Source organism: Pteronotus mesoamericanus, unplaced genomic scaffold, assembly GCF_021234165.1.
Source record: "Pteronotus mesoamericanus isolate MK-2021 breed Mesoamerican mustached bat unplaced genomic scaffold, CSHL_Meso_final scaffold_167, whole genome shotgun sequence".
Classification (NCBI taxonomy): domain Eukaryota; kingdom Metazoa; phylum Chordata; class Mammalia; order Chiroptera; family Mormoopidae; genus Pteronotus; species Pteronotus mesoamericanus.
Window position 1 is genome coordinate 3,430,478 of NW_026555308.1, and position 25,965 is coordinate 3,456,442.

Sequence of the window (25,965 nt, forward strand, 5' to 3'; positions counted from 1 at the left end):
GCTCCTGCCCAGTGCCACCATCTTTAGGGTCATGTATTCTCTGCCTTGTCTGGTACTGGCATCTGTCAGCATAACTCCATTCTGTGTAATTTTGTTTAGCAGCACACATGTAAGTCCTGCCTGGCTCCATCCTTCCCAGCATTTATCTCATTCTCATCCAACACCTGGACCCAGCCACACATAGTCCTGAAGTAGCTGTGGGTCCAAGGTGAAAGGAAGGCAGTGAAGCTGTGCCAGGAGATCCACAGTTAGTCCTTCACAATGGCGTGCATTCTGGGAGACACGTTCCCATAGGCTGGCTATTCCCTGAAGTCAGCAAATGCTTGCTTGGATAAGAGGTATATTTCTTTCTTTCAGGTGGCCACAGAAACAAAGCATTGTTCATTTGGGTGGTTCAGAGAGGCAGGGACACCATTGAGAAGGAGGCTACCATCATCCCACATTTCACCCAAGCTCATGGAAGCAGACATATCTGTCTGCCCTGTGCTTCCTACCAAAACCCTGCATCTATGCTGGAGTTGAGTTTCTTAGCAGCCCCTGCCTACCAGGTTAGCAAGCAAGCACTCTGGCGCTGGGAAGAACTGGTTTACACACACATACGATGCACATGTACATGCACACATGTACCTGGTCTTTCTATAGCAGCGATTTTCAACTGCTATGCCACAGAATTTTTAAAACATGTAATACCTGATTAATCAGGGGCACTGACCTCTTTTTCCTTAGGTTGTCAAACAAAAAAATGACAACGGTCAACACAATAATAGCTATCTCATGTGAGTGCTGTGTCTTGAACCATAAATATATATAGGTCATATAACTGAGTTGCATTTTATTGGTCATGTTATATAATAAGACTGCATCTGACTGATTAATTCTTGTTACCAGGAATCCTTATATACAAATACAGGCATCTTATTATTATTATTATTATTTTTAAAGTCACTTTACAGCGCCCTAAGTGGCTTGGTTGGAGCACTGTCCTGTAAAAGGTTGTAGGTTTGGTCCCTGGTCAGGGCACATACCTAGGTTGTGGATTCGATCCCCAGTTGGGGTGTGTACAGGAGGCAACTGATTGGTGTTTCTCTTACATCAATGTCTGTCTGTCTCTCTCAAATCAGTAAACATATCCTCGGGTGTTAAAAAAAAAAAGTCACTTTGGAGCAAAGAATGTAGGTAATTATTACTACGGTCATTTTTTGTAAATCAAAATTATACCCGTCTTTTGTTAGATCAGCAAAAAAATGTCTATTTTTGGTGTGCAGAATTTTAGTACCGTATTTTGCCATATATAATGTACACTGTTTTGTCTAAATTTTTGAGGGGAAAATAAGGATCACATTATACATGGGTATAATGATTATATACCATGGTTATATTGCCATAATAATCCCATGTGTAATGCATACAAAAACATGGGTGCACATTATACAGAGCAAAATATGGTAATTAGTAGTGTGTGTGCCACAAGATGAAAGTTTGAAAAATCACTTCTCTACAGGATGGCTGACCTCTCTGAGCTCCTGAAGGAAGGGACTAAGGAAGCACATGACCGGGCAGAAAATACCCAGTTTGTCAAGGACTTCTTGAAAGGCAACATCAAGAAAGAGCTGTTTAAGGTTTGTGCCTCAGTCATGGATGAGATCAGGTTCGGGGGCCTTAGTACCACAAGAAAGGTCCTCCTGGAGTTGCTCCAAGGAGAAAGTGAGGCCTTCCTTACACTCCACTCTTCTGATGCCAGGCTGTAGTTTTCGTGGCTTAAGTGGGTAACATAGTGATGTAAGGAAAGCAAAAGTATCCATGTTCCAAAGAATTGACCGTGTCATTCCTTTTAGAAACATGAGTTTCCTGGGTGTGCAAAATAATTCACTGTATAAAAATGGGCCTTTGGGGATTAGAAGGGGGGTTGCTGCTCAAGCCTATGTCTCTAGCTGCTCAGATGCAGTGGGTGGTAGGCTCAGGAGCTACATACAAGCCAAGACCCACAGCCCTTTCCACGGTTTGTCCCCATCACCCTCAATAGCTGGCCACTACTGCACTTTACTTCACATACTCAGCCCTTGAGGAGGAAATGGACCGCAACAAGGACCATCCAGCCTTTGCCCCCTTGTACTTCCCCATGGAGCTGCACCGGAAGGAGGCACTGACCAAGGACATGAAGTATTTCTTTGGTGAGGACTGGCAGGAGCAGGTGCAGTGCTCTGAGGCCACCCAAAAATATGTGGAGCGGATCCACTATGTGGGGCAGAATGAGCCAGAGCTGCTGGTGGCCCATGCCTATACCCGCTACATGGGGGACCTCTCAGGGGGCCAGGTGCTCAAGAAGGTGGCCCAGCGGGCCCTGAAGCTCCCCAGCACAGGGGAGGGAACCCAGTTCTACCTGTTTGAGAATGTGGACAATGCGCAGCAGTTCAAGCAGTTATATAGGGCCAGGATGAATGCTCTGGACCTGAACCTGAAAACCAAAGAGAAGATTGTGGAGGAGGCCAACAAGGCCTTCGAGTACAACATGCAGGTACTGCTGGGGGCCGGGTGGGAAGGGGCCCCAGTGTGAGCCGATCAGAGCTGCCCAACACACATTTGTGCATTAGGACAGATGTGCTGCAGCTGGCTTGAGAGAAAGTCGAAGGAGCAAATAGGCTGCAGAGGGCATGAGCCCAGTGATGGCTCCGCCTTATTTGATAGTATTTTGGGAAGATTGAGGCCTTACCATGAAGTGGGTTTGGAGAGAATGGAGTTGTCTCCTTCCCTCGTACTGCAGGATTCTGGTTTTGAGGAATTGAGTTCTTTTATTTTAGCATGGGTTGCTATGAAAAATCTTGCTTGGTATGTTCAGGGAGAAAACGAAGGAGAGTGAGGAGCACAAATTTGTTTACAAGTACCCTTTAGATGGTCCCAAGGTTAGGAAGGCTGATTTTCCCCCCAGAACCCAGGCCAGCCCTCAACACCAGAAAAGTGGCCCTGCAGCAGGGGTAGGGGAGTAAATTGCCAGCCTGACCAGAGGGCCACCAGGCCTCTTAATCTGACATCAGCGGGTCTCCAGGATCCACTCAGGATGGATCAGTGCTGCTGGGGCCTCATTCTTTCACATTCCTTTTTCTATTGTTTCTTGCTAAGAAATACCCAGTGGCTGGAAGTGGGGAAGTACCAGTGCTCACAGAGTATTTTGGGGCAGGACTTTTGCTCTTATGTCTATATCCTGATAGTTTCACTCATGAGCTGTGTGTGGTCAGTGCCCGGGGATGATCCACCATGGTCAGCAGCCAAGGGATGCTGGACAGCACAGATATGGACATAATTCCCAGAGTTTGTGCTAGGGAGAGGTGCCAGGTCAGTGTGGCTGTCCCTGAGTGGAGCTGCTGCTTTGCTGGTTTACACTCCTGAGCAAGCCTTACCTGCTGTAGCTCCCTCTGAGCAGAAGAAGAGGTTTTTGTTTTTTTTTTCTGAAAGCAGTGTATGCAGTCCAGTAATGGTGTTGATTCTCTGCTCCTGCAGATATTCAATGAACTGGACCAGGCTGGCTCCTTGCTCGCCAAAGAGACCTTGGAGGATGGGCTCCCCGTGCACAATGGGAAAGGAGATGTGCGTAAATGCCCCTATTATGCTGCTAACCAAGACAGAGGTAGGTCTTATTTGCCACAAGCTCCCCTCTCAGCATGGGTATGTCAGAGTTCCTACTGATGCCATGTTCCCTGTTGGTGCTGCCACGCAGGTGCCCTGGAGGGTAGCAGCTGTCCCTTCCGAACAGCCCTGGCTGTGCTGAGCAAGCCCAGCCTCCAGCTCATTCTGGCCACTAGTGTGGCTCTGGCTGCTGGCCTCTTGGCCTGGTACTACATGTGAAAGACCCATCACTTCATGTTGGCGCCCTCCTCCTGACAGACTGCTGGCCTCTTCCCACCTCCACGTATGACAAAACTACCATCTCAGGTGATTAAAAAAAAAAAAATGCTGGGTTTGAGAAAAGCGTCCAATAAAGGCCAGACACTAAAGCTTCTGCCTGTTAGTGTCCTCTACGGGCCAGATGCTGAGCTGGGTGTAGGCCCACCCTCCTTGTAGCCCCTAGGCACTGGGAACAGTTAGTGCAGATCAGTGGACTGGCCTGGACCTATGGAACCAGCTTTGCTTCTGGGCGCCCACACCTCTCACCTGAGGTTTGTTCCTTTTGTTTTTTCTGTTGTGTCAGCATTTAGGTGGGTATCTTTCCCTCGCTGGGAGCATAAAAGCCAGCCGGGCCCAGGCCAGTCTGCTATAGCTCTTTGGGAGGGAGAGAGGCCCCCAGATGCTCCTGCTCTACTGCAGGACTCCCCTGGGGATGAAGTGGGGGGCAGAAGTGGAGTGCCAGGGCTGGCATTCCACCATGCAGCTCCGCCAAGGCCCTGGGAGCTCTGTCCTGGAAGGCAGTCCTCATCCCTCTTCAGCAGAAACCCCCAACAAGGATGTGTCCAGCCATGGCCTTGCTCCTCTTCTGACTTGTGTCATGCTACAGCACTTAATAAAAAGTGGACTCTTGACAGCTGCTTCCTCCTTGCTGGCATGGATATTGTCCTCGCGGGTACCTGACCGCCCCCTCCTACAGTCCTCCCAAGACTGCTGGTTGGTTACCTTATATCATTAAAAACCATGTACTTGCATTATATAACAGTTGATTGTCTTAAATAGAAATACAAGCTTAAATATTTTTATTAATAGGAATCTATTACTTGTTTTATATATTGAGGATTTGCAAACGTTTTATTCACAAAAGGGTTAAATGGTGGGGAAACTTTCTTTTTAAACTTCTGACCAAGTCTACGTACCTCCACAGTTAAGGGTAGGGGCAGAGCTGGTGTAGAACCTGGGGCCCAGGTTTTTCACATCCTGACCCCTCAGAAGCCTTAGCCCTAGTGCCTCTGTCTTACCTAAGGGAACTGCTTCCTAGGCAGGATGACCCTGAGCTCGGGCTGGGGTGCTCCGGCCTCCAGATCTCATGGGTGGATGTTGTGGTGTGGAAATGGGTAAAACCACTATCAGAGATAGTAAGGTAGCCACACATGCCCTGGCCCAGTCATAGCTGGAATGCCAGGCTTTGTCCACACTTACTCTGTCTTGGTTTAATAAGGTACTTAAATGCCAGTATTATCCACAGGCAGTCGGTACAGCATAAGCACTGAGACCCTGAAGACTCAACCCCTGACCCCCCTGCTGTTAAGACTACCTGTGACCCCATCCTCTTTCCGTTGCAAAAGGAAGCCAGGCAAGAAAGCAGAGGCCAGGGAAGGGGAGTGAAAGGACTGATTTAATGAGAATCTACAAACAGGCTGGCCACAATTCACAGTGACAGAAGGCCATGCAGTGGCAGTGTGAGACCAGGAGAGAGGGGTGGCAACAGGGTACAGCGGTCCACAGGAGCAAGTTCATAGACAAACCATTCAGAAAATAAAGAGCATGGCCTCAGGCCCAGGGCAGGACTAGCATCCACCAGGGTACTTCCGCCACTTGTGGTTGCTGCTCCTTCCTGGTCCCCCATCCAGCGCTACGGTTGTTCCTGCTGTAGTTCCTGGAGCAAGAACAGCAACTGAATCAGCCAGGGTGAAGGGCCCAGTGTTCACTAGAAAGAGGATCCACAGAGAGCATTGTAAATCTTCAGCGTGCCCACAGGGAGGGGCCCTATCTGCCATCTCTGGTCCCAGTTGGGCATTCCTTCTGGCTCCCGTAAAGACACAATCACAGAGGCATGGCTGGAAAGGGAGCTAGGCAGGGGCCAGAGGCAAGTCCGTTGGTGACTTATCCCATGAACTTTCAGTTGTGCCGGCCTCTCTTATTCCAGGTGGCTGCCGGGCACTCAGACAAGGTTTTGAGTTCCTGAGAATTCTGAGGGCCCAAGTCATTCCTTCTGACCATCATGCCTACCTCTAGCAACCCAGAAACAAACCCTGGCCTTATGACCCTGCCTATTTGGGCTCACATCCCCACTCTCAGCCTAGTAGGTCAGAAACTAGCTATAGGCACAGTCCTACTGTAGGCCCAGGTCTGGAAAATCAGCCACTGCTCTGGCTGCTTCTGGTCCCAGGGATAATCAGGACCAAACCTATACCTCATACAAAAATGGAGGAGTGAGACCCAGCAGGGAGACCCTTCCCAGTTTATCCCCCTAATCACAAACACCAAGCAAACCAGCAGTACAGATGCTCAGTGCCAACTCCCTGCCACTCGCTGACCCTTGGCCTTCAGTCCAGCCAGCTGTTGCTGTAAGAGTCAGATGCTCAGGGAAGGGCAAGGCAAAGAGGACAAGATTTCAAGAGGAGTGGTGGAACAGCTTCCACCCCTAAGTGGGACTGGGGACATGAGCCACTGAGCATAGGGAGCAAAGCACAGGGGGCCAAACTGACAGTGAGGAGTCCAGTTCCGTTAGCACAGGCGCTTGTACGTGTAGATGTAGGCTTTGCAACTGGGGCATGTGTGTGTCACATCCTTGAAGTCGTTGATGAGGCACGGGATCAAGCAGCAGCCCAGGTCACACCTGAATCAGAGATTGGGAGGCCTGAAGAGAAGGCACCAAGGGCACCGGGCCTACTCCAGCTGGGTGTTGGGCAGGTGTGGCTCCCCCACCGCCCGCCCTGCTATAAGCACCCACACCACCTACCCCATGAAGCAGCAAAAGAAGCCCAGCACGAAGTTCATCAGGCCAATCTCATATGAGATCTTGGTGGTGATGGCCTGCTGGCAGTGGGGACACACTGTCTGCACAGGTGCACCCTCAAAGATCTCTCCCTGCAGCACTGTCACCGTGGTGGCAGCCCCTGAAGGGACCAGGACTGTGGCTGTGTGACCCCCTGGGCCAGGGTAGGGCCCTGGTGGGTAGGGCCCCGGCTGGTAGTAGCCCATGGGTGGATGGGGGCCTGGAGGAGGGTAGAAACCTGGAACGGCACAGAAGACAGAGTAGACAGGTCACTGGCTTGTCACCTGCTCCATGTGAGAGGTGAGCACAAAGCCCCAACGCTCCCAGCATCCAGGACATAGTTGAGGCCTTGGGGACCAGGCCCTGAGCCATGGTGGCCATCTACATTCCCTTAGCCCTTCTTGGCCCCTGCCCCATGGGGACCAAAACAGAGAAGATAACTGCACCCAGCCAGACATGGCAGAGAGCTGAGAACAAGGTCCCCACTTCCCCTCTGTCACAGCTTCATACATTTACTCCCTTGCCTCTGAGGACCAGGCACTATGCTCAAGGACCTCAACCACAGCAAGGAGAGCCTCACTGCTCACCAGCCCTTCATGCACACGGGGTTTCCTTCCCACCAGTGTCAGGTCCTGCACTGCTGTGCCTCCTGGCCCTTCTGGCTTGGGGGCACCTGTGCAGGAGCTCTGGGACATTCACTGGCCTAAGCAGTCCCTCTGAGGAGTTTCTGGGTGAGCAGGAAAGCAGGCCTTCACCATGGACTGAGGTCTCTAGCAGGGAGTGGCCTCTGTAGCACCAATGAGTCCATAGCACCGGCCATGGTTCCCCAAGGAGTCTCCCATGAGTCAACCCTACTCTTGACAGGTTCCTGGGCTCCTTTGACTTGTCCACAGTGCTTTCACAGTAGCACCTGGCTCTGTGATACCTTCCCATGTGCCCCTTACATGCTCAAAATCAGTCCCCCTGCCCAACAGTAAACCACGTCACAGAACACCAGCCTGCCTGCAGCAAGGCTGGACAGCAGCCCTGCTGGGCTGGGCAGACCCCTGCACTCCCCCACTATGAATCCCTTCCCAACTTACCTGGAGGCATGTAGGCGCCATCTGCATTCACATGCGGGGGGATAAAGCCAGATTGCGGCCCTGGGTGACCCGGTGGCTCATAGGGTGGGGGTCCAATGTCTGCAGGGGGCAGTGACATGCTTGGTGGGGGCTGCATCACAGCCGGGGGGGTTCGGCCTGGACAGAGAGAAGCAAAGAGGAAACTCAGAAGGTGCCAGCCACGCTGTCAGTAGAAGGGGCTGCTCTAGGAACAACTTCACCAGCGGGCACATGCAAGGGACAGGGCCAGGATCAGATAGGAGCACTGAACCCTACCTGGGGTTTGCGGGGCTCCGCTTTTCTCCTCCAGAAGGGGTGCTGTGGGGCCTCCAGGATAAGGAGGAGGTGGGTCATTCGACATCTTCCAGGCTTCTGAACCTGGAGGAAAAACCCGGAAATGAACTATGCTCCCAGCTCCCTACTGCCAGGTGTCACGCACTGATAGGTGACAAGGGGCTGCTGCACAAGGTGTGGCACTCCTCAGAGAGCCATGCTCACTAAGCCTAAGCGCACAAGACCTCCTGTGGCTACTGCAGGTGTCCCCTGTGTCTCCCTTCCATATAAATCTTCACAGCAGGGCAAAGCAGGGCAAAGCAGGGCTGATAGGCTGGGACCAATTTCCCTCAGGACAGCTGTCACCAGGCTACCTCTAATCCTGGAGATGGCCCATGTCACCAGGGTGACCAGCCAAGAGCCACCGTCCTCCACATCTCTCAAGAAGCTACTAACCTCAGTGGTCACCTGCACTTCCCGTGTGAAAGCCAGAGGGTGAGTGAGGGCAGCCAGGCAAGGAGGACAGAACTGTCAAGGACAGAGCTAGGGAGGTGAGCCCTGCCCCCATCAGGAACCTAATTTAGGGCTCCCCAGTGAAGTTGAGGCAACTGGTCCTCCCCTCCCCTAACACTCAGTGCTGTGCCAGCCTCCTTGTGGGAGGGGATCTGGGAGACTTTTTACCTCAAATCCCAGGTACTCAAGAATTGGTAGACAGATGAGGTTCCTTCCAGTGCTGGCCTGGGTGGACTGAGGCTCTGGGGAGCTGTTTGTGGAGAGAACAGAGGACAACTTCCTCAGCAACAGGGCTGAACTGGACCTGGACACCTGGCTTCCACAAAGCCAGGTTCCTTCCCTCATTGGTCTGTTCTCCCCTTCCTGCTCAGCATCGCACCGTCCCTCATCCCCTCATCCTCTCATCGCCTTGTTCCTTGTGTACCCGCTCCTCAGGTCCCCCTTCCCCTTCTCACAGCTGCCCTCTCCTGGGCCATTGCTGGTCGGAAAGACTCAGGAGCACTGAGTCTGCATTCTCTCCCCATCAGGCCCGGACCAGCGCCCCCGGCAGCAGCTCTCAGAGCCAGCTGTACACAGCTACTCTGCCCTTCTTTGTTTTGTTAGGTGAGTAGGGTGGGAAGGAAGATGGTGTCAGTTAAGTGAAACACTTTTCCTCATTTCCGTCACAATGTTTGTTCACTGAGCACCTGTTTAGATTCTAAACAGTACAGAAGATCCAGTGAAAGCAACTCCCCTAGTGTATATAGCTCCCTCCTGGAGCCCACCAGTGTTCAGTTCAGAACCATACAGTGCTGGGGGGCCCCAAATAATCCTGACAGGGAAGAGGGAGCCTGACGTCAATAAGTTTAAGTATTAAATTTAATGAATCAGTGTCAGGGCCAGAAGGGACCAAGTCCAAGCAACAAAAATTCAATTTCATTAAAATTAAAAAAAACTGCTTCAAAGAACACCATAAAAAAAAGTGGAAAGATAATCCACAGAATGGAGGGAAATTTTTACAAATCATGTATTCGCTAAGGGACTTGTATTTAGAATATTTAAAGAACTCTTAGTAACAAAAAGACAGCCCAATTAAAAAATGGGCAAAGGATCTGAGTAGGCATTTCTCTAAAGATAAACAAATGCCCAATAAGCACATGTAAAGAGGCTGAACATTGTTGGCCAAAAGGGAAATGCAAATCAAAACCACAATGAGGCACCACTTCATTTCATACCTACTAGGATAGCTAAAATGAAAAAGACAGTAACAAGTATTATGTGGAGAAAGGAACCCTCACACATTGATGGGGGCAGGGGAATGGCTGTGAAAATGGTGCATTTGCTATAGAGAATGGCATTTCATTAAGAGTTACCATGTTATCCAGTAATCCCACTCCTAGGCATATCCACACAAAAACATGTCTATGAATGTTCATAGCAGCATTATTTATAATAGCTGAAAAATGTAAAATATCATGTCCATCAACTGATAAATGGATAAACAAACTGGGTATATCCATACAGTGGAGTATTATTCAGCCATGAGAAGGAATGAAGTATTGACACCCATATTACAACACGGATGAACCTTGAAATCATGCTCATTGAAAGCAGACAGACACAAAGGACCATACATTTTGATTCTTTGTGTGAAACATACAGAACAGGCAAATCCATACAGACAGCATATTAATGATTGCCAGGGGGGGGGGGGGATGGGCAGAGAATGGTGAGTGTAGAGTTTCCTTCTGAGGTGATGAAAATGTTCTAAAACTTACTACAATAGTTGCACAATTCTGTGAATATACTAAAAACCACTGAATTACACACTTTAAATGGGGAGACTGTAGTACGTGACTTTATGTCAATAAAACATTTAAAAACTGAAGGAAAACAAAATTGCCCAATTTTATCATCCTAATGTAGGCAATCTCTGCATGTCCCTGCTGATCAAATGCACAGGCATTTTATATATTTTTATATAGTGACTGTCATGACAAGTTTAAACCCTTTTAATGTCATATGTCCTCCATCTTGCAAGACCCCAATGACTATCAATTTTAATATTCCCTAACATGGGCCCATCACTGTTTACTTGACTGACCCCCAAGGCATTTATAATACTACTTGTTATTTTCATTAAAAAAAAAAAAAAAGGACAGGGAACACCTTTGGCCAATGCTCTTTCCATTTCTTGGATTATTTCCTTGGGCTAAACTTCACAGAAGTGAGATTATCAGGTCAAAGAGTATCAACATTTTATGATTTTTATGAAGGATGACGCCAATTTACATTACAAACTTTGGATATTGCTATCATGATCTCTAATGTTAAGATGACATTCGGTTACTTTTATTTCTTTGACCACCATGAAGCAGAACATCTTCCCAGGTGTTTATAAAGTATATGCCTGATCTTGTGAGTTGCTGGTTGTAATTATCCTTTGAGGACATGGAGGCCAAGAAAGGACAGGACCTCATATTAGAGACAGAGCAAGTTTAGAACCTTGAGTGACCCTCCCACCCCCCACACCCAGTGGCAAGTGAATTCCAACAGCACAGGATCAAGAACAGGGAGTAGCAGAGCCTCTAGAGAACATCACTAAAGGTGCCCCCTTCCAGGTGGAGAGCCACTCAGGAATTCTAATGGGAGAAAAAGGAGTCTCTAAGAGGCTTGACTCATGTTTGCAGAAAACTGTAATACACTGAGTCTGTTGATACACTGAGTCTGTTGGAACAAGAGCCAACACCCACCACTAACTCCCCATCCCTATGTCCATCTGGGATTCCTCTAGAGTGCTACCACTGTCCACCATGCAGCCCCTGCTCACTGGGATGCTCTGAGCAGGCTAGGAAGAAGAGCTGTACTGCACCAAGTGAGCGCCTGGCACCCCTGTAGATTATAGGATGGAGGAAGTAGCCTGGATCCTCCAATCCCCTCTACATCCAGGGAGTACATGCATGAACACACACATATACACACACACCAGGCATCACCTCTGAGAATGCAGGAATGGTCTTCCTTTTCATCAAAATCATTAGGTCTAATTATTATCTTTCAGAGCACAAGAATTCTGCTTCTGGAATTCCATCATAATGATGGTACATACAGGGCAAATTCAACCCTGAGCCGTCCTCTGCACATACAGCAGGCACTGCTACAGGCCGCAGTGATGCTCAGCACACACACAGAGACGCTTCCACTCCAGGCACTGACCACATGCATGAGAACACTTTCTCCTGCCCCTTCCCTTGGGGAGCAGGACCCTGCTGCTCCTCTCTCTTCTCCCGTCCCTTCCCCTCCACATCCATACTCCTCCCTAGCTACCTTCCTGAACTGGAGCAGAGATTAGGGGTGGGCCCCGTAAGTATGAAGGAGAGAGGTTTCTGAAAAATGGCTTGTAAAGATTTCCAGAATTCAAACCCCGGTACCCCCACCGCCTGCCTCCCAATATAAAACCAAAAGCTCAGTCGGTTAGGCGTTGTCCCACAAAGTGGAAGGCTGCCAGTTTGATTCCTGGTTCAGGAAAGGTTGCCTGGGTTGTGGATCCGGTCCCTAGTTGGGGTGCGTACAAGAGGCAACTGATCGATGTTTCTCTTCCTCTTTCTCCCTCCCTCCTCCCCTCTAAAAATAAATAAAATCTTAAAAAACAAAAAAGCAAACCTCTATTGTCTTAAGGTGCAATAAAAACTTCATAAATGCAGTATTTTAAAAAAATCACATGTCTAAAAGCCAGTTCCAGGAGAAATACACACTGCACAAATTAAGCTACAGACACATATGTGGCATTGAGATCTCAGCCCCTGCAACTTCACTGTTGGGCCAGGTGGGTTATGAGAGGCTAAGGAAGGGGCCATGAGACCCATGGGTTTGCAGTTCCCAGCAGAGGAGAGTAAGGTCTGGGGTCCTAGAAGTTCAATGAAGTCAACTTATAGCCCCTGAAATCTAAGGCAGGCCTTTCAGCCTCCCATTTAGATCTTGTAGCTCTGAATTGTGAAGGAATAAGAGAACTGTCTGAAAACCTTCACAAGTTTATTATTAAACAGGACAGGAGCTCCTCTGCGGGCCCAAAGGACTTTACACAGTACACCCCTTTGCACCCTCTGGATTTTGTAGATGCAAAGGTACTACCCAGTCAAAATAATAAAATACAGAATTAGAACGGGAGTGGCTGCCCTGGCGTGGGCCACTGGAGATAGGTGTGTGACCTGCAGACGACCCCAGGCATGGGCTGGTGGCTGTGAGGAGAGCTCCTCTGGATCAAGCCACAGTGAAAAATGTTTCAGAAAGGCAAAAAACACCACAGTAGTAGCAGTTCCCAAAGTAGTGAAATCAGTACTAAAAGCAAGTCTGTAGACTCTAGCCTCTGGGGCCTTTCTCAATCCAGCACTGTTGCCAGCCTCAATACAGATTCCACCAAAAGCTCAGGACAGAGTGCCTCAGACACCTGTGCAGAATTTTGAATAAAATATGTCGGTGTCATCGAGAAGCTGATAGCCTCTGAGGGCAAAAGCCTCGAAGGGCCACTAGACCTGATCAATTACAGAGATGTTGCCCAGCAAGATGGAAAGTTGCCCTTTGTTCCTATAGAGGAAGAATTTATTATGGGAGTTTCCAAGTATGGTATAAAAGTATCGACATCAGATCAGTATGACATTCTGCACAGGCGTGCCCTGTACTTAATCATCCGGATGGTGTGCTATGAAGATGGTTTGGGGGTGGGCCGGAGCCTGCTGGCTCTGAAGACCACTAATGTGAGCAACAAAGAATACAGCCTGTGGGTTTATCAGTGCAACATCCTGAAGCAAGCACAAGCAGTCTGCAAAGTGTTATCCACCGCCTTTGCCTTTGTACTGACATCTGAGAAGCCTTGAATTCTGCCATGAGTGGAAGTCGACTGTGTGTGAACGAAAGTTCAGTTGTTTCTTGATAGTCCTGTTTCCAGTCTGCCATGCTGAAATAGCATGAAAATGTGAAGTGATTCCTTGCTCTAGACTTTCTGGGGGGAAATGCTATGTATAAATTATCGATCATTTGTTTTTCCATTAAAACATCTTACTAACAATGAAAAAAAATAATAAAATACAAAAAATTCTCTCAAAACAGAGCTAGAGATCCAGACTGCTCAGCAGCTGACCAGCCAACACAGTGCTGACCCGCAGCAGTGCACAGGTGTGAGGGCACAGAGAAGGGACACTGGGGCTCAGACTCCACCCCGTCTCAGGTTTTATGAGCACCTAGTTCTTCCGGACTCACCCATGAGCATTGGGACATAGGTGTTCTCAGTGAGCCAAAGCACACTAAATGAGGAAGAAAAGTCTGAAATGAAGCCCCTGCATAACAGCACTGGCACACCTGTCTGAGGCCCCCAGAAGCACAGCAACAGTCACACTCAGTACAGGCTGAGAGGGTAGCATATTCGAAGAACACACTTCTCTTCCACGCCTTGTGAGATTACAGAAGTCCCAGAGACATCACTAAGGAAATACCTAGAGGATAATCCTCACACCACCATCAGAATGTTAACATTCCCTGAGCACTAGCTACGGGCGTGACACTGCACAAGTATGAACTCAGCGCTCAGAACAGCCTACAGGCAGCTCTTCGGTATCTCCATTTTAGAGAAAGTCAACCCAGCTCAGTTACGTGTCCAGGGTCACATGGCCTTGCAAGTCAAAATTTTAGCTATTTTCAAGGAATTCCTCTGAGCACTCAATTTCTATTTACCTGTTTTCAGCCACAGTTCTGGGGGTGCTGGGAAATTTCCACTTAACACACTGGAAAAAAGCAATATGCTGCTGCCACAGCCTCAGTGCCTCCTACTTTAGCAGCCCCTGGTCCTCGGCAAACAGAGTCACTCCAGAAATGTGCGTAGGGCAGAGGCTGGGTTACAGGGGCTTTGAGGACCTAACTGACAAAGACGATTGATGTCCCCTCGACTGCATTTTCAGGTTGAGCCCCACTAGAAGGAACAGTCTAGAGCAGGGAGGCAGCCTGGGGTGAGTGGCTGATGAGTTAGAAGGCACTGCAGGGACCCAAGTGTGTGCTTTGAGCCTGTAGCTTTCCCATGCTGTTCACTCATTCATATCACAGCTCTGTCCTCGAAGGGATCAGCAAGATAACTATTAGGATGAAGAGGGCCATGGGCTGATGCCCAGAGGAGCTGAAGACAGACTTAGGCAAGCCCCGAGGGACAAGGGGGTGGTGTGTCTAGGAGAGGGAGTCCATGAGTGGTCTCTGGGCCCCTTATAGAGGAAGGAGGAGAGGGTGGGCTTGCATGTGCGCCTTGGTCCACTGGGGAATGGATGGGGGCAACCTGAGGCCTAATATGTTCTGTGTGACCACAACCAAACATGAGCCTACCATCCATTGTGCTTTTACATAGGAGGGAATTAATTCTAGTCACACTAAAATTAGGTGAAGCCTGTCTCCATATCTGTCTGTGCACCCACCACCTGCCCCACTCCCCAATGCAATCTCACCTCACCTTCCCAAAGGCACAGGCACTGGGTGCTGCAGGGATGGAGGTGGGGGATGGCAGGACAGTTCGGCCAGGCACTTTCTGCAAATTCACCCCCACCCCACCCCAGCAGCCACTGCAGGGCTGGGGCCTGCTCAGTGCCAGTCCATTCCAGCTGCACTGCATCTGTTGGAAGCCCAGCTTTAGGCCTTCCCTCTCTAGAATCTTCATACAGCTCCCCCATTAGCCATGTCGTACAGACTAATCAGTCCTCATACACACAGAGCAGCTATTGAGTTTCTTCCAGGTGAGCTGGGAGAGACCTGGTACAGGTTTTCCAAGGTGTGAGGATAAAAATGATGATCTGAGACTCCTGCTGTGGTTTTTAGGGTATGGGGCCATGAAACCAAGCAAAACTGTTTGATTAGCCCCCACGTCAACCCCTATCCTGGGCCCTGTCTTTATCCAACACAACGCTCTAAGCAGTCACTGAGGAAAGTGACAGCTTCAAGGAAAGGATGCAGTCTTCCAATGAGGGTCCAGGATGGCAAGAACCCAAGACCCCACCCCCCTCTCCCATTCAGAGAGGAGCAGAGATCTGTCAGTCCACCAGTTAATGGGAAAACCAGAAGAGCATGGGAAGAGTGGAACTCTGGAGTCAGGTCGCCCTGGCCTTGAATTGGGTGAGTCATGGATCCCCCTTGAGCCTCGGTCTTCCTAGGGACCAGGGACTAGAACCCCCGCCTTCTGGCTAGCTGCATGAGGAGCAATGATGACGACACATGCCCAGCACCTGGCAGACTTGCTGTGTAGGGGAGAAGAATGCTTCAGGGTGAAAACACACAGCTACTAGGGTGATGAAAATTCTCTTGAATTAGGGGTGATGACTGCACAACTCTGTGACATTAAAACCACTGAATTGTGTGCACACTTTGAAATGGTGAATTGTATGGTTGTGAATTATAATTTTATCTCAAAAAATACCAAAACCCACTAAAGTCTAGGTAGTTCTCTTTGTGCATGAATGCATACAAATCAAAGAGATGGTAAAGAAACACTCTGGACTGAAGTCTTCGCCTCTGAGATTGAAGCTTGACAGACACAGTCAAGAGAGGCAGGCTTTTCTTCATGATACTTTTATTTATTTATTTTTAACAAGAAGGTATGTGTGTATTATTTGCACAATTAAAAACAAAAATTTAAAAAGAATACAATTGTAGGATTAGTCAGTGAGAAGCAGCTTTGATTTCTGGTGACAAGAGGGGGAACAAGGTCTCTGCCTCCTGGTGCCTGGTTTTAGCTGCTCTCTCCTCTGGGTCTCCCCGTTTCCCAGCGAGAAGGGCAAAGCACAAGACCTCTGGGCACTGGGAGATACCTCTGGGCCCTGGGAACCACCTCTGGCATTCTGCTCTGCCCCCAACTATGCATTGCTCACTGCAGAGAACACTGTTTTGATCCAGGGCCAAAGCCAGGCCAAATGGCAGCTTAAGGCAGCCCCAGCAGGCTCCTGGTGGGAGGTGGGAGGGCCTGGGCCCTTGCCAGCAGGATATGCTCCTCACTGGCTACAGCCACTGCTGCAAACTCAATTCTGCAGTCTAAACTGTCCTGCACACTGCCGTGGGGGTGCCAACCCTGGCCCTCCATCTCTTTCACCGCAGACAGGACCTGTCATGGAAAGATACCAACACCCCCTTCTGGAGGAAGGCTCAGTCTGATAGGGTGGGGAAAGGCAGTTTGAAGCTGAGACTGATCTACACATGATTGGGTACTCCTGGAGGACTGAGGACCAAGAAGGAGGGCTTCCTACCCTCATCAGTTTCCTTCCAGGTCTGCTAGAGCACTGGTTTTGAAACTGTTTGGTTTCAGGGCCCTCTTCACACTTGATTACTGAGGACTCCAAAAAGAATTTGTTTTCTGGGTTATATCTATCAGTACTTACCATATTAGAAATCAAAAATGAAGAATTTTTGGAAGTGTTTATTAATTAACTAAAAATAATATTTTATTTATTTATGTTATGTTAACATAAGTAACTTTTTAAAATAACTTTTTTTGGCAAAAAATTTAATGAGAAGACTGGCCTTGTTTAACGTTTTTGCAAACCTTTTAAATGTCTAGCATAAGAGAAAAGAGCTGGACTCTCATATCTTCTTCTCTATCCAATCTGTTGTGATATGTGGTTTTGTCTGTAGTACTTGAGGAAAATCCAGCCTCCTACAGATAAGTAGTTAGGAAATGGAGGAGTGCCTGAATAGTCTTTTCAGATAATTGTAGATATTCTTTGACACTATACCCAAATTTGACAAGTGGGTAGTTTCTTAAAGGTTGCAATATGGAACCCAAATCCTTAACGATGAATTTTTCCTACCCTGTTACATTAAAACCCATTGGTCTACCTTGCATTATAATGGATATTTTACACATGCGTGATTCTGTACCAGCATGCATGTGTCACTAGAAAATATGTTCACAATTATGAGCCCAAATTGTGTAGATTTAGCAATGCTGACACACTTTATTATGTAATATCCCCCTCAAAAAACTCACATTGTTAATACTACCACCAATCTCAGAAGAGTCTACCAGGAAGCTGTGAAGCTCACAATGATAGATACAAGTTTTCCAAAATTCTATTTTTATTGGGGAACTCACATTTTATCACTGGCAACAAACAGAAATAACTAATCTATCATTGGCAACATATACAAAAACAAAGGGGAGTTGTTTTCCTTGAAGGAGCAGGTTCACTTTATTCATTTTTAAGAAAATGTCTGCTAAATCCCTCAGTCTGAGTAACCATAGCATATATGTGTCTGTTGTGCAATGAAAAAGCCAGCTCATCAGTTCACAACTCAAACTGTACCTGAGGCTTTTCCTTGAGGCAGTCATCATACTTCACTTGAGTGCTTTCTGTGGGCTTCATGTTTCATCACACAGAATATTAAAAAAAATGTGCACTTGAGGGTCAAGATTTAATAAAGCTAAAGATTTTTACTGCTTTTTCTGAAATGGAACTGGCACATGTGTGCATATGTGTGTGGTGAACAGTTACAACAATGACAAGTAGAGTTTGGTGCCACTGCCTTGCATGGAGCTCAGCCTGGCAGAAGCTTCACTCCTCACCACTTTTGCACATCAATGTGAGCACCAATACAATGAAAAAGGTTAACAGAACTGATAAAAATGTCTTAAGTGTTTATAAAAATACAACAGTTCTGATCTTCAGCACCTGAAAGGTCTCAGGAAGCCTCCAGGAGACTGCATCTCACCTTTAAAGAACTGCAGTACTGGAGGAACCCCCACAGACCGTAAGGGAGTAGCTGCATGCAGAGGAACCGAAAGCCCTGAGACTGAGTGGACTGTCCTGGTGAATCCCTGACCTTGCTGCTGTGCATCAAGGCCCCACCCAGGGATGCTTGTTTCAACGTGCAAGGCTTTAAAGGAAGCATCAGACTAGTTCAGACAAAGCTCCACCACTTACTTTCTAGCCGTGTGGCCTCACTGAGCCTCAGCTTCCTCATTTGTAAATGAGGTAATACAGTTTACCTCTAAGGACTGGAGCAAGGTTTACAATAAACAGTGTATGCAAAATGCCCAGAAGCAGCTCAGGACCTAACACACAAGAATACTGAATAAACAGCACTTGCTATCATCATCCTTCATGGAGAAGGACGTCCAACAGGAAACAAAACAAGTCACTGGGGCCTCTGCCAGGGCAGCTTCTGTTCCTGTAACGGCGGGGATCCTGGTGTGTGCTCCCCACAGGATCCTGGGGGGACTTGTAATCAAACCCAGCCTGCTCAGCTAGCCAAGCAGAGTTCATCTGCAGCACAGCCAAGTGGAGGCTACATGCTCTGGGGCTCCTGAGAGAACCTTTGGAAAGGAACAGACAATAGCAATCCTCCTACAGGGCCATCGCTCCTTTCAGTCAGCTGCCTTGGATCTCCATGATCAATGAGGCACTCTGCTCACAGATCTTGGGCACCCGCCTGAGATGCTGGTTGGCAGCAGCAGCTGCATTTCCCAGGGCTGGACTGGCTTGCTCCTACCTCTCCCCAGAGGGTCTCACTCTCCCTGCAGCCATGGCATCAGGATGCCAGCTGGCCTCAGAGGAGCTCTTCTGTCCCTAGGAGGCAGGTTCCAGGCATCTGGCCAGTAGCAGGGTGTAGGATAAAGGGAAGCAATCTGGCTTCCTCACCCAGCTGCCTGGGGAACTAAGATAAGTAGTGTTCTCATAGTCTTGAGACGGCCCAATATGTACTCCCATAGCCTTGAGGCTGGGCCCGATAAGTATTCCCATAGCCTTGAGGCTGGGCCTGATAAGTACTCCCAAAGCCTTGAGTGGGTTCACAGGCGCAGAATCTTGCTATGCTATACAACCTGTTTTGGCTCTCTGCTGGCTTTGTTTCTTTTTAGTATGTAATGGGTTAGGGGCTTCCCACTACACATGCAGTTTGCAGCATGCATGGCTCACTCACCCTTACATAAAGGCATCTTAAACATCCCCATGGCTCTGCGATTTTTCTTCTGTCTGCGGAGTCTCAAGTGGACCTGCCTGGCATTAACAGGCTGCAAGACAGTTGGTGTAGTCGGCAGGATTCATTGCAGAACAGTATGGAGCCAACGCACCCAGAGGGGCATGGACAGGTGGCTGGGCTCCTGGCGGCTTAGCCTTCCCATCCCAGGATTGGCCCAATGTTAGTGGTGCACCTGATACAATAGAAAAGCTCCGTAGGTGGTGGGGAAGACCCTAGAGAAGCCCGGCACCCATGCAGCCATGGGGGCTGGAAGTTTCTTTCAGCTTTGAGAGCTGAGATGTAGACTGAGCTTTGTGATGCAGCGAAGTTCCAAGAGCCCTGAGAAGGAGCAGAAGCCCTGAAGGCTGAAGGAGAGAAGACTGCACTTTCCAGCGCAGCAAAACTGTGTGAACTCCAAGGACAAGCAGAAGCCCTGGAATCAAGAATTGGCGCCCTGGAGGAAGATCTCCAAGCAGTGTGGAGCAGCAACAATCTCTCGCCCCAATTTCAGTGAACAATTTGGAGGAAGAGGAGAGGAATTGCCACTTCCATACCCCCTTCCCCTCCCCTGTCCCACACAGATGTGGAACACAGTTGCCAAGAGTGACTGGGGCACCAAGACTGCAGCCCGGTTTGGGTGGTCTGGTGGCAGCGGAGTGATGCCTGGAGCCGGCAAGACCCTGGGCTGGCTGCGCCCTTGGTGTGCTGCTGCTGCTAGCCAGCCTGGCGCAGGCGGCACTAGCTGTGCTGCCATGCCCGCTGTGTTGGGCAGCATGGGGCTTGCATTCCTGGTGGCTGAAATGCTGCCAGCTGCTGTGAGCAGACACGGGATGCTGGCTCTGACCCTGTGCACTCTAGCACCCAGCCGCCTGGCCATGCTGCTCACTTTGCCCGTGGCCTTGCCAGAGAGACAGCTGCTGAAGCTGGTAGTGGGACCCAGGTGGCTGCAAGAAAGCATGCTGGAGCTAGCAAGAGAAGGTGAAGCAGGCACCAGCGGAGCAGACGGCAACGGCAAAGGCAGAAGTGGCCAGAGCCACAAAGGTGGTGGTGGCCGTCTAGGAAGCCTTTGGTGGCATGGCTCTTCCGCCTGTGGGATTTAGGGGTGGGCAGCATTATGTGCACTATTCCCTGCTATTCCCTCGAGCAGAGCCTGTGCCTGGTTCGTTTGGCATCCCCCTGTGGGGGGACCCCTGCTGCAGAGGAGGAGGCCAGAGAGCCATGGCAGCGGGCTTCTGGCCCGTGGAGCAGCAAAGGCCACAGTGCTGCCACCACAGTCGTAGGCAAGTGCCGATCCTGTCAACGCGGCCTCAGAAGAAAAAGGCGGCCAAGAAAAAAAACCCAGGGATGTGCCCTAAGAGACCTGTCCTGTGCATCTGAAGGACCACAAGGCCATGCCAACCTCCTGAAAGTAGGGAGGAAATATCCTTTGAAAATTGAAATAGGAAAAAGGGCCAAAAAACCCATCTGCAGGGGATGGGTGGGGACCTAGAAAGGCAAGGCCATGTGGCTTTCCCTGGGTATTGGGCAACAGCCCCCCCACCGTTGAGTATACTGTTTAGGTGTCCCCCATTCCTGAGTGTGTCCTGGGTCCCAAACGGTGGCCTGTAAAGGCTCTTTGCGAGGATATGCTGGGCATCCCCCCATTCCAGTTGCCGTCCCCAGAAAGGGTGATGGCAGTAAAGCAGACACTATCTGATTTAATACCAGAATAGGTCAGAGTAGCCAGTGGACAAAACTACGGGCGGTGTGGCTTGTAGCTGCGAAGGAGGCACCACCCCTATTTGCACAGATAGTTGGGTGGTGTACTTGGGGCTAACATTGTAGATCTCTACGTGGCATGCAAATAAATGGATGGTTATGCATAGGCCATTGTAGAGACAGGCTTTGTGGGAAGACCTATGGGAATTAGGCCACCAGAAACAAATCAGTGTTTATCATGTGACTAGGCATTCCCCTCTTGCTTCCCGCTGGGAATGGTGAGGTTGATACTCTAGCCACGGTGTGGTGGCTCCAAATGGTGCCTACACTGTCACCTCTTACATACTGGACAAAAGACTGTGGTACACTGTAAAGACCTGGGGGTTACCTGTCACCTTAGGAGAAGTACAAGAAGCTTGTGAGACCTGTGTTGTCTGCTTGTGAGAGCATCCCTGGAGGCCTGCAGGAGTTACTGGACAGGTGGTGCAGGGACAGGTACCGCTTACCTGGTGGCAGATGGATGTAATTGGGCCCCCACCTAGTTCATAGGGATATATGTATGCTGTTACATGCGTAGACATGGCTACCTGACTTTTAACTGCTTATCCTTCATGACACCCAGATCGGAAAGCAATAATTGCTGTGCTGGAAAGGTTGTGTGCTGCTTATGGGCAACCCTTAATCATTGAAAGTGATCAGGGGACTCATTGTACTGGGGCCTTGGTACAACAATGGGCTCAAAACTTACAGATTGATTGTAAATTCCATGTGGCCTATCATCCCCAAGCTGCCGGAATGACTGACTGGTGCAATGGTCTCTTAAAGCAGGGCCTGCGAGCTGCAGCTGCCACCCCTATGCCGGGGTGATGGGACGGGGAGTAGGGGTGGGCAGAGGTGAACGAAACGCTTGTGGACTGTCCTCTGGACCCTAAATGAGAGGAGTCTGGGGCAGGGGCCAGCCCCGGTGGAAGCCCTGCTGCATTGGACTACAGCGTCAATTCAGTTACAGGTATAGACTAAGGATACTTTGCTGAAACCAGGCATGGGGAAGCAGGGAAATATTCCCTTGTATGCTCCTAAGGGCCTGGACTGAGGGAAAACAGCCACTTGGACGTGGCCTTGGGAAATAAAAGCCCCCTACATGTATTTGGTGGCTCTTGTAGCCCCCTCGGGACAAGGGGTTGAAAAAAACACGCAAATAGTGCCCTGGGTGATTGGGACATAGCCCCTAGTTTTAAAGGTGACATTTCCAGGGCCAGCAGACCACAAAATGCTTCTTCATTGCACCTTTGTGATTTCTCTATGGCCCATTGTAAGTTCTCCGCTATTGGCTGCAAGTAGATGCTGAGCCCCTAGATGAGGCATGAAAGATTTGGTATTCACACCCAGGAAGGCCCTCTCTGCCAGTCACTGTCTTATTGGCTGACCAGAAGCTTGCTTATAGTGCCTGAGGGTTGTGATTTACCCTTACTGGTACCTATAACTGTTCTGTGTTTTCCAGCCCTTACGGTGTAGTGGACTGGGTACATGCCTCAGTGGCTAACCAATCAGCATGTTGGGTCTGCACTGAAATGTCCCTGAGTAAATCTGCCGGTATCCCATGGCGCATCTCTCCAGCTTCTGTCTCTAGATTGAACAGCGCACATTCCTTGTGGAACTCGACCTGGACCAACATCTGCCCTGGTGCAAAGCAGCAGTGTGACTGGCCCCGGCCATTGGTTGGCTGCACCATGTGGGGTGGCTTGGGGTTGGCTCACGGCTGGGACATGGGGTTGTGTGGGCCAGCCCCCCACTTCTGTTCTGAAAGTCTCAAGAACAAGCCCAGGATTGAACTCCTGTGGGTCTCCGTCAGACCCAAACTCTTGGACATTGCTAGGAGGTAGAGAATTGTGTGTGGGCTGCTGCTGTTCCCACTGGAGCCCTCTGGGTTTGGAGCTCATGTGGGTGGCTGTACTTGCATGGGAATTGGACTGGCTGTTGCACCTAGGGGTGGCCTTATTGGTTGCTTGTTGCTGAAGTCTACAACGCTCTTGTGATTTATGGGTGGAGAACCCTGCCCTCCTCACCAAGGGACTCTTGTGGAAGATATCCTCACATAGACTGTATGGTGAGGAACCCAGAAGGGGTGGATTGTAGGGTAAATGGAGGCAATCTGGCTTCCTCACCTAGATGTCTGAGGAACTAAGGTAAGTAGTGTTCTCATAGCCTTGAGACTGGGCCCAATAAGTACTCCCATAGCCTTGAGTGGGCTCACAAGTGCAGAATCTCACTATGTTACACCTGTTTTGGCTCTCTGCTGGCTTTGTTTCTTTTTAGTATATAAGGGGTTAGGGGCTTCCCCCTACACACGCAGCTTGCGGCATCCGTGGCTTGCCCACCCTTGCCTAAAGGCGTGTCATGCACCCCCAAAGCTCCACAACTTTTCTTCTGTTTGCCCAAATCTTGCTCCAGTGAACCTGCCTGGCCGTAACAGGCTGCAAGACATAGGGCTTTAGGATTTGCTGGGAAAACTGAAAAGCAGTTTCCATCTGCTTAACACAGGAAGCGCCCACTGCTCCAGGAGGAGCAAAGGCCCTGAGGGAAACCAAACACCCTGCTAGGTCCCCTGGTCTCTAAGGCCACCCAGAGGGTAGGGTAAGGAGAGCATACTCAGCCTCTGCCAAGTGTGCAGGTCCAAGTGGGACTTGTCCCTTCCTGGGAGGCCTGATCCAGATGTGACTTCATCATCCACACCCCAAATGACCACCTTGGAGGTGGTGTGAGAATTGATACCTGGGTGTGGATAAGCCATGAGGTACCCTTACAACTACTGACTCCCTGGGCAACGCCACATACTGTCCTATTCCCTCATATCCCCCCAGTCAGGGCTTAAGAACTGTCTGTGTAGTGGCCACTTAACAGAGGCCCTCAGAAGGGGGACGGTGCTTCCTCTGGGAATGACCGTCTGTTCATGATGATAGTTTGTAGCACCCACTTTGCGAAGGGCATAGGCTGGGGAAGAGGCCAATAGTAAGAGGAGCAGTCCCTGCCTTCCAGAAGCTCACGATCAAGTTGGGAGAGACAGGTGTTATAATCACACCAAAAACCCACAACCTAATTACAAAGTTTGACCAATGGTGTACAGGCAAAGTTTAGGGGACTGAAAGTACAGAAAGATCAGATCCAATGCAAGAGTCAGGGAACATCTCTCCAATCAAGCTGTGAGGAGAAGGTGGAGTTAATGAGACCAGCCGGCAAACAAGGGGATGGGAAATAGCGATCTATAAACAAGTGCTTCATAACTGCAAAGCTCCCATTACAGACTTGGCTTTCTCTAGCTCACACCACCTCCCTCAGAGGCCACCAGCTTGCCAAGCAGGCCCTCAGGCTGCCAAGTTCTAGCACCAGCAGGACTGGGAAATCCTGAACACAGCCCATTTTTCTCTGTCCCTCCTGAAGGAAGCAGGATGAGAGAGACTATCCCTCTCTGAGAAAGCACCACTTGTGGCTGTGAACCATTTATTTTTACACTTGAACAGGGTGTATTGATGCCTTGGGAGTTCTTAATACTTCAAAACAAGACACAAAAAGGACCAGGAAGCATATCTTGTTTTTCGATGTCTGTTCTCCTCCCATCCAGCCCTGCACGTTCTTCCCTGATCACTAAGTATCACAACTCAAAGGAGCTAATCCATCAGTCTAAGCCAATGGCCCCAGATGCCATCGTCTGCGTCCTTCCACAGAGAGGCTTGAGCCCTCATGTTACAGGCTAAGCTGGAAGGGCAGAATCCCCCCCACTAGAACTAAGTCCCATGCCAACCATCAGGCTATCTGTATAGAATCTGTTTTCTCATCTGTGAAATGGCAGCAACAGCTCTTACCTGCAGAGTTATGATGAGGCATAAATGAGGTTGTGTATGAAGAGCACATAAAGCATGCCACAGTGTTTAATAAACACAAACAATTGTTTGCCTTGTATATATGGAGACACAAGCAGAGCATGAGAAAGTGGGTACACAACAAAAAAGAACAAACTACATTGATTGCTCTTAATCAGAAGCAAAATCAAAAGTAGACAGGACTCAAAGAATGATTCTAAACTAAAAAGCAGCAAGATTTCTAGGAACTGTGATGATGACAATAATAATTGTACAATTTACATCATGTGGAATTCCTGTCAAAGCTTTGGCAAAACCACCCTGACTCCCCATGACAGAGCATCAACAGCACATGGGCCAGAGCGGACCAAGTTAGTATGACTCTTCTAGAGGACAGTTATGCTACCTGTATATTCTTTTTTGGCTCATTTCCAGGGATTTGTCCTAGAGATAAAAGAACATGTGAGCAAAGATTCACATGGAAAAATGTTTTAAATATCAGTGTTTTGGTATTCAAACAAACAGACTGGTTAGCCATCTGGTTTACCTATATAATGTAATTGTATTCACCCCTGTAAAAAATAATATAGATCTATTTTTATTGACAGAAAGACGGTCTTGACATAGCCGTAAGTGAAGAGGGAATGTAAAAGCAGTATGTGTAGTGTGATTCTACTTTAAAAGTGTGTATTTACATATACAGATGACCCTTGAACAACAGGTTTGAACTGCAAGTGTCCACTTATGCACAGCTTTTTTTCCAATACTATACTATAAAAGTACTATAAATGTATGTTTTCTTCCTTGCGATTTTAAGGTTTTTTTCTAGATTACTTATTGTAAGATTACAATATATAAAACATACAGAATATGTTAATTGACTGTTATCTGTAAAGCTTTTGGTCAACAG

The 25,965-nt window shown here is 48.9% G+C and overlaps 2 protein-coding genes and 1 pseudogene across 5 annotated transcripts in view; 2 read left to right on the top strand and 1 right to left on the bottom strand.

The window, feature by feature from the left end:
• HMOX2 (heme oxygenase 2) overlaps nt 1-4,639 on the top strand; it is a 37,914-nt gene extending 33,275 nt beyond the window's left edge. Inside the window, exons 3-6 of the mRNA XM_054589528.1 lie at nt 1,502-1,619; nt 2,024-2,515; nt 3,496-3,622; nt 3,713-4,639. Of these exons, the coding sequence (XP_054445503.1) occupies nt 1,502-1,619; nt 2,024-2,515; nt 3,496-3,622; nt 3,713-3,840 (865 nt within the window). The 3' untranslated portion in view covers nt 3,841-4,639. The remainder of the gene's footprint in view (nt 1-1,501; nt 1,620-2,023; nt 2,516-3,495; nt 3,623-3,712) is intronic.
• A 35-nt stretch (nt 4,640-4,674) lies between these two features.
• The window catches only part of CDIP1 (cell death inducing p53 target 1), a 32,606-nt gene continuing 11,315 nt past the window's right edge, over nt 4,675-25,965 (bottom strand). For 2 of the 4 annotated variants that reach the window (XM_054589529.1, XM_054589531.1), the window contains exons 2-6: nt 8,713-8,794; nt 8,035-8,136; nt 7,741-7,896; nt 6,623-6,896; nt 4,675-6,499 (exon numbers count right to left, since the gene is read on the bottom strand). In XM_054589529.1, coding sequence (XP_054445504.1) covers nt 6,388-6,499; nt 6,623-6,896; nt 7,741-7,896; nt 8,035-8,119 — 627 coding nt within the window. In that variant the 5' untranslated portion in view covers nt 8,120-8,136; nt 8,713-8,794 and the 3' untranslated portion in view covers nt 4,675-6,387. The remainder of the gene's footprint in view (nt 6,500-6,622; nt 6,897-7,740; nt 7,897-8,034; nt 8,137-8,712; nt 8,795-25,965) is intronic. The other 2 variants (XM_054589532.1, XM_054589530.1) reach the window with 2 other exon arrangements.
• Nucleotides 12,345-13,471, top strand: LOC129083656 (integrin beta-1-binding protein 1-like; annotated as a pseudogene).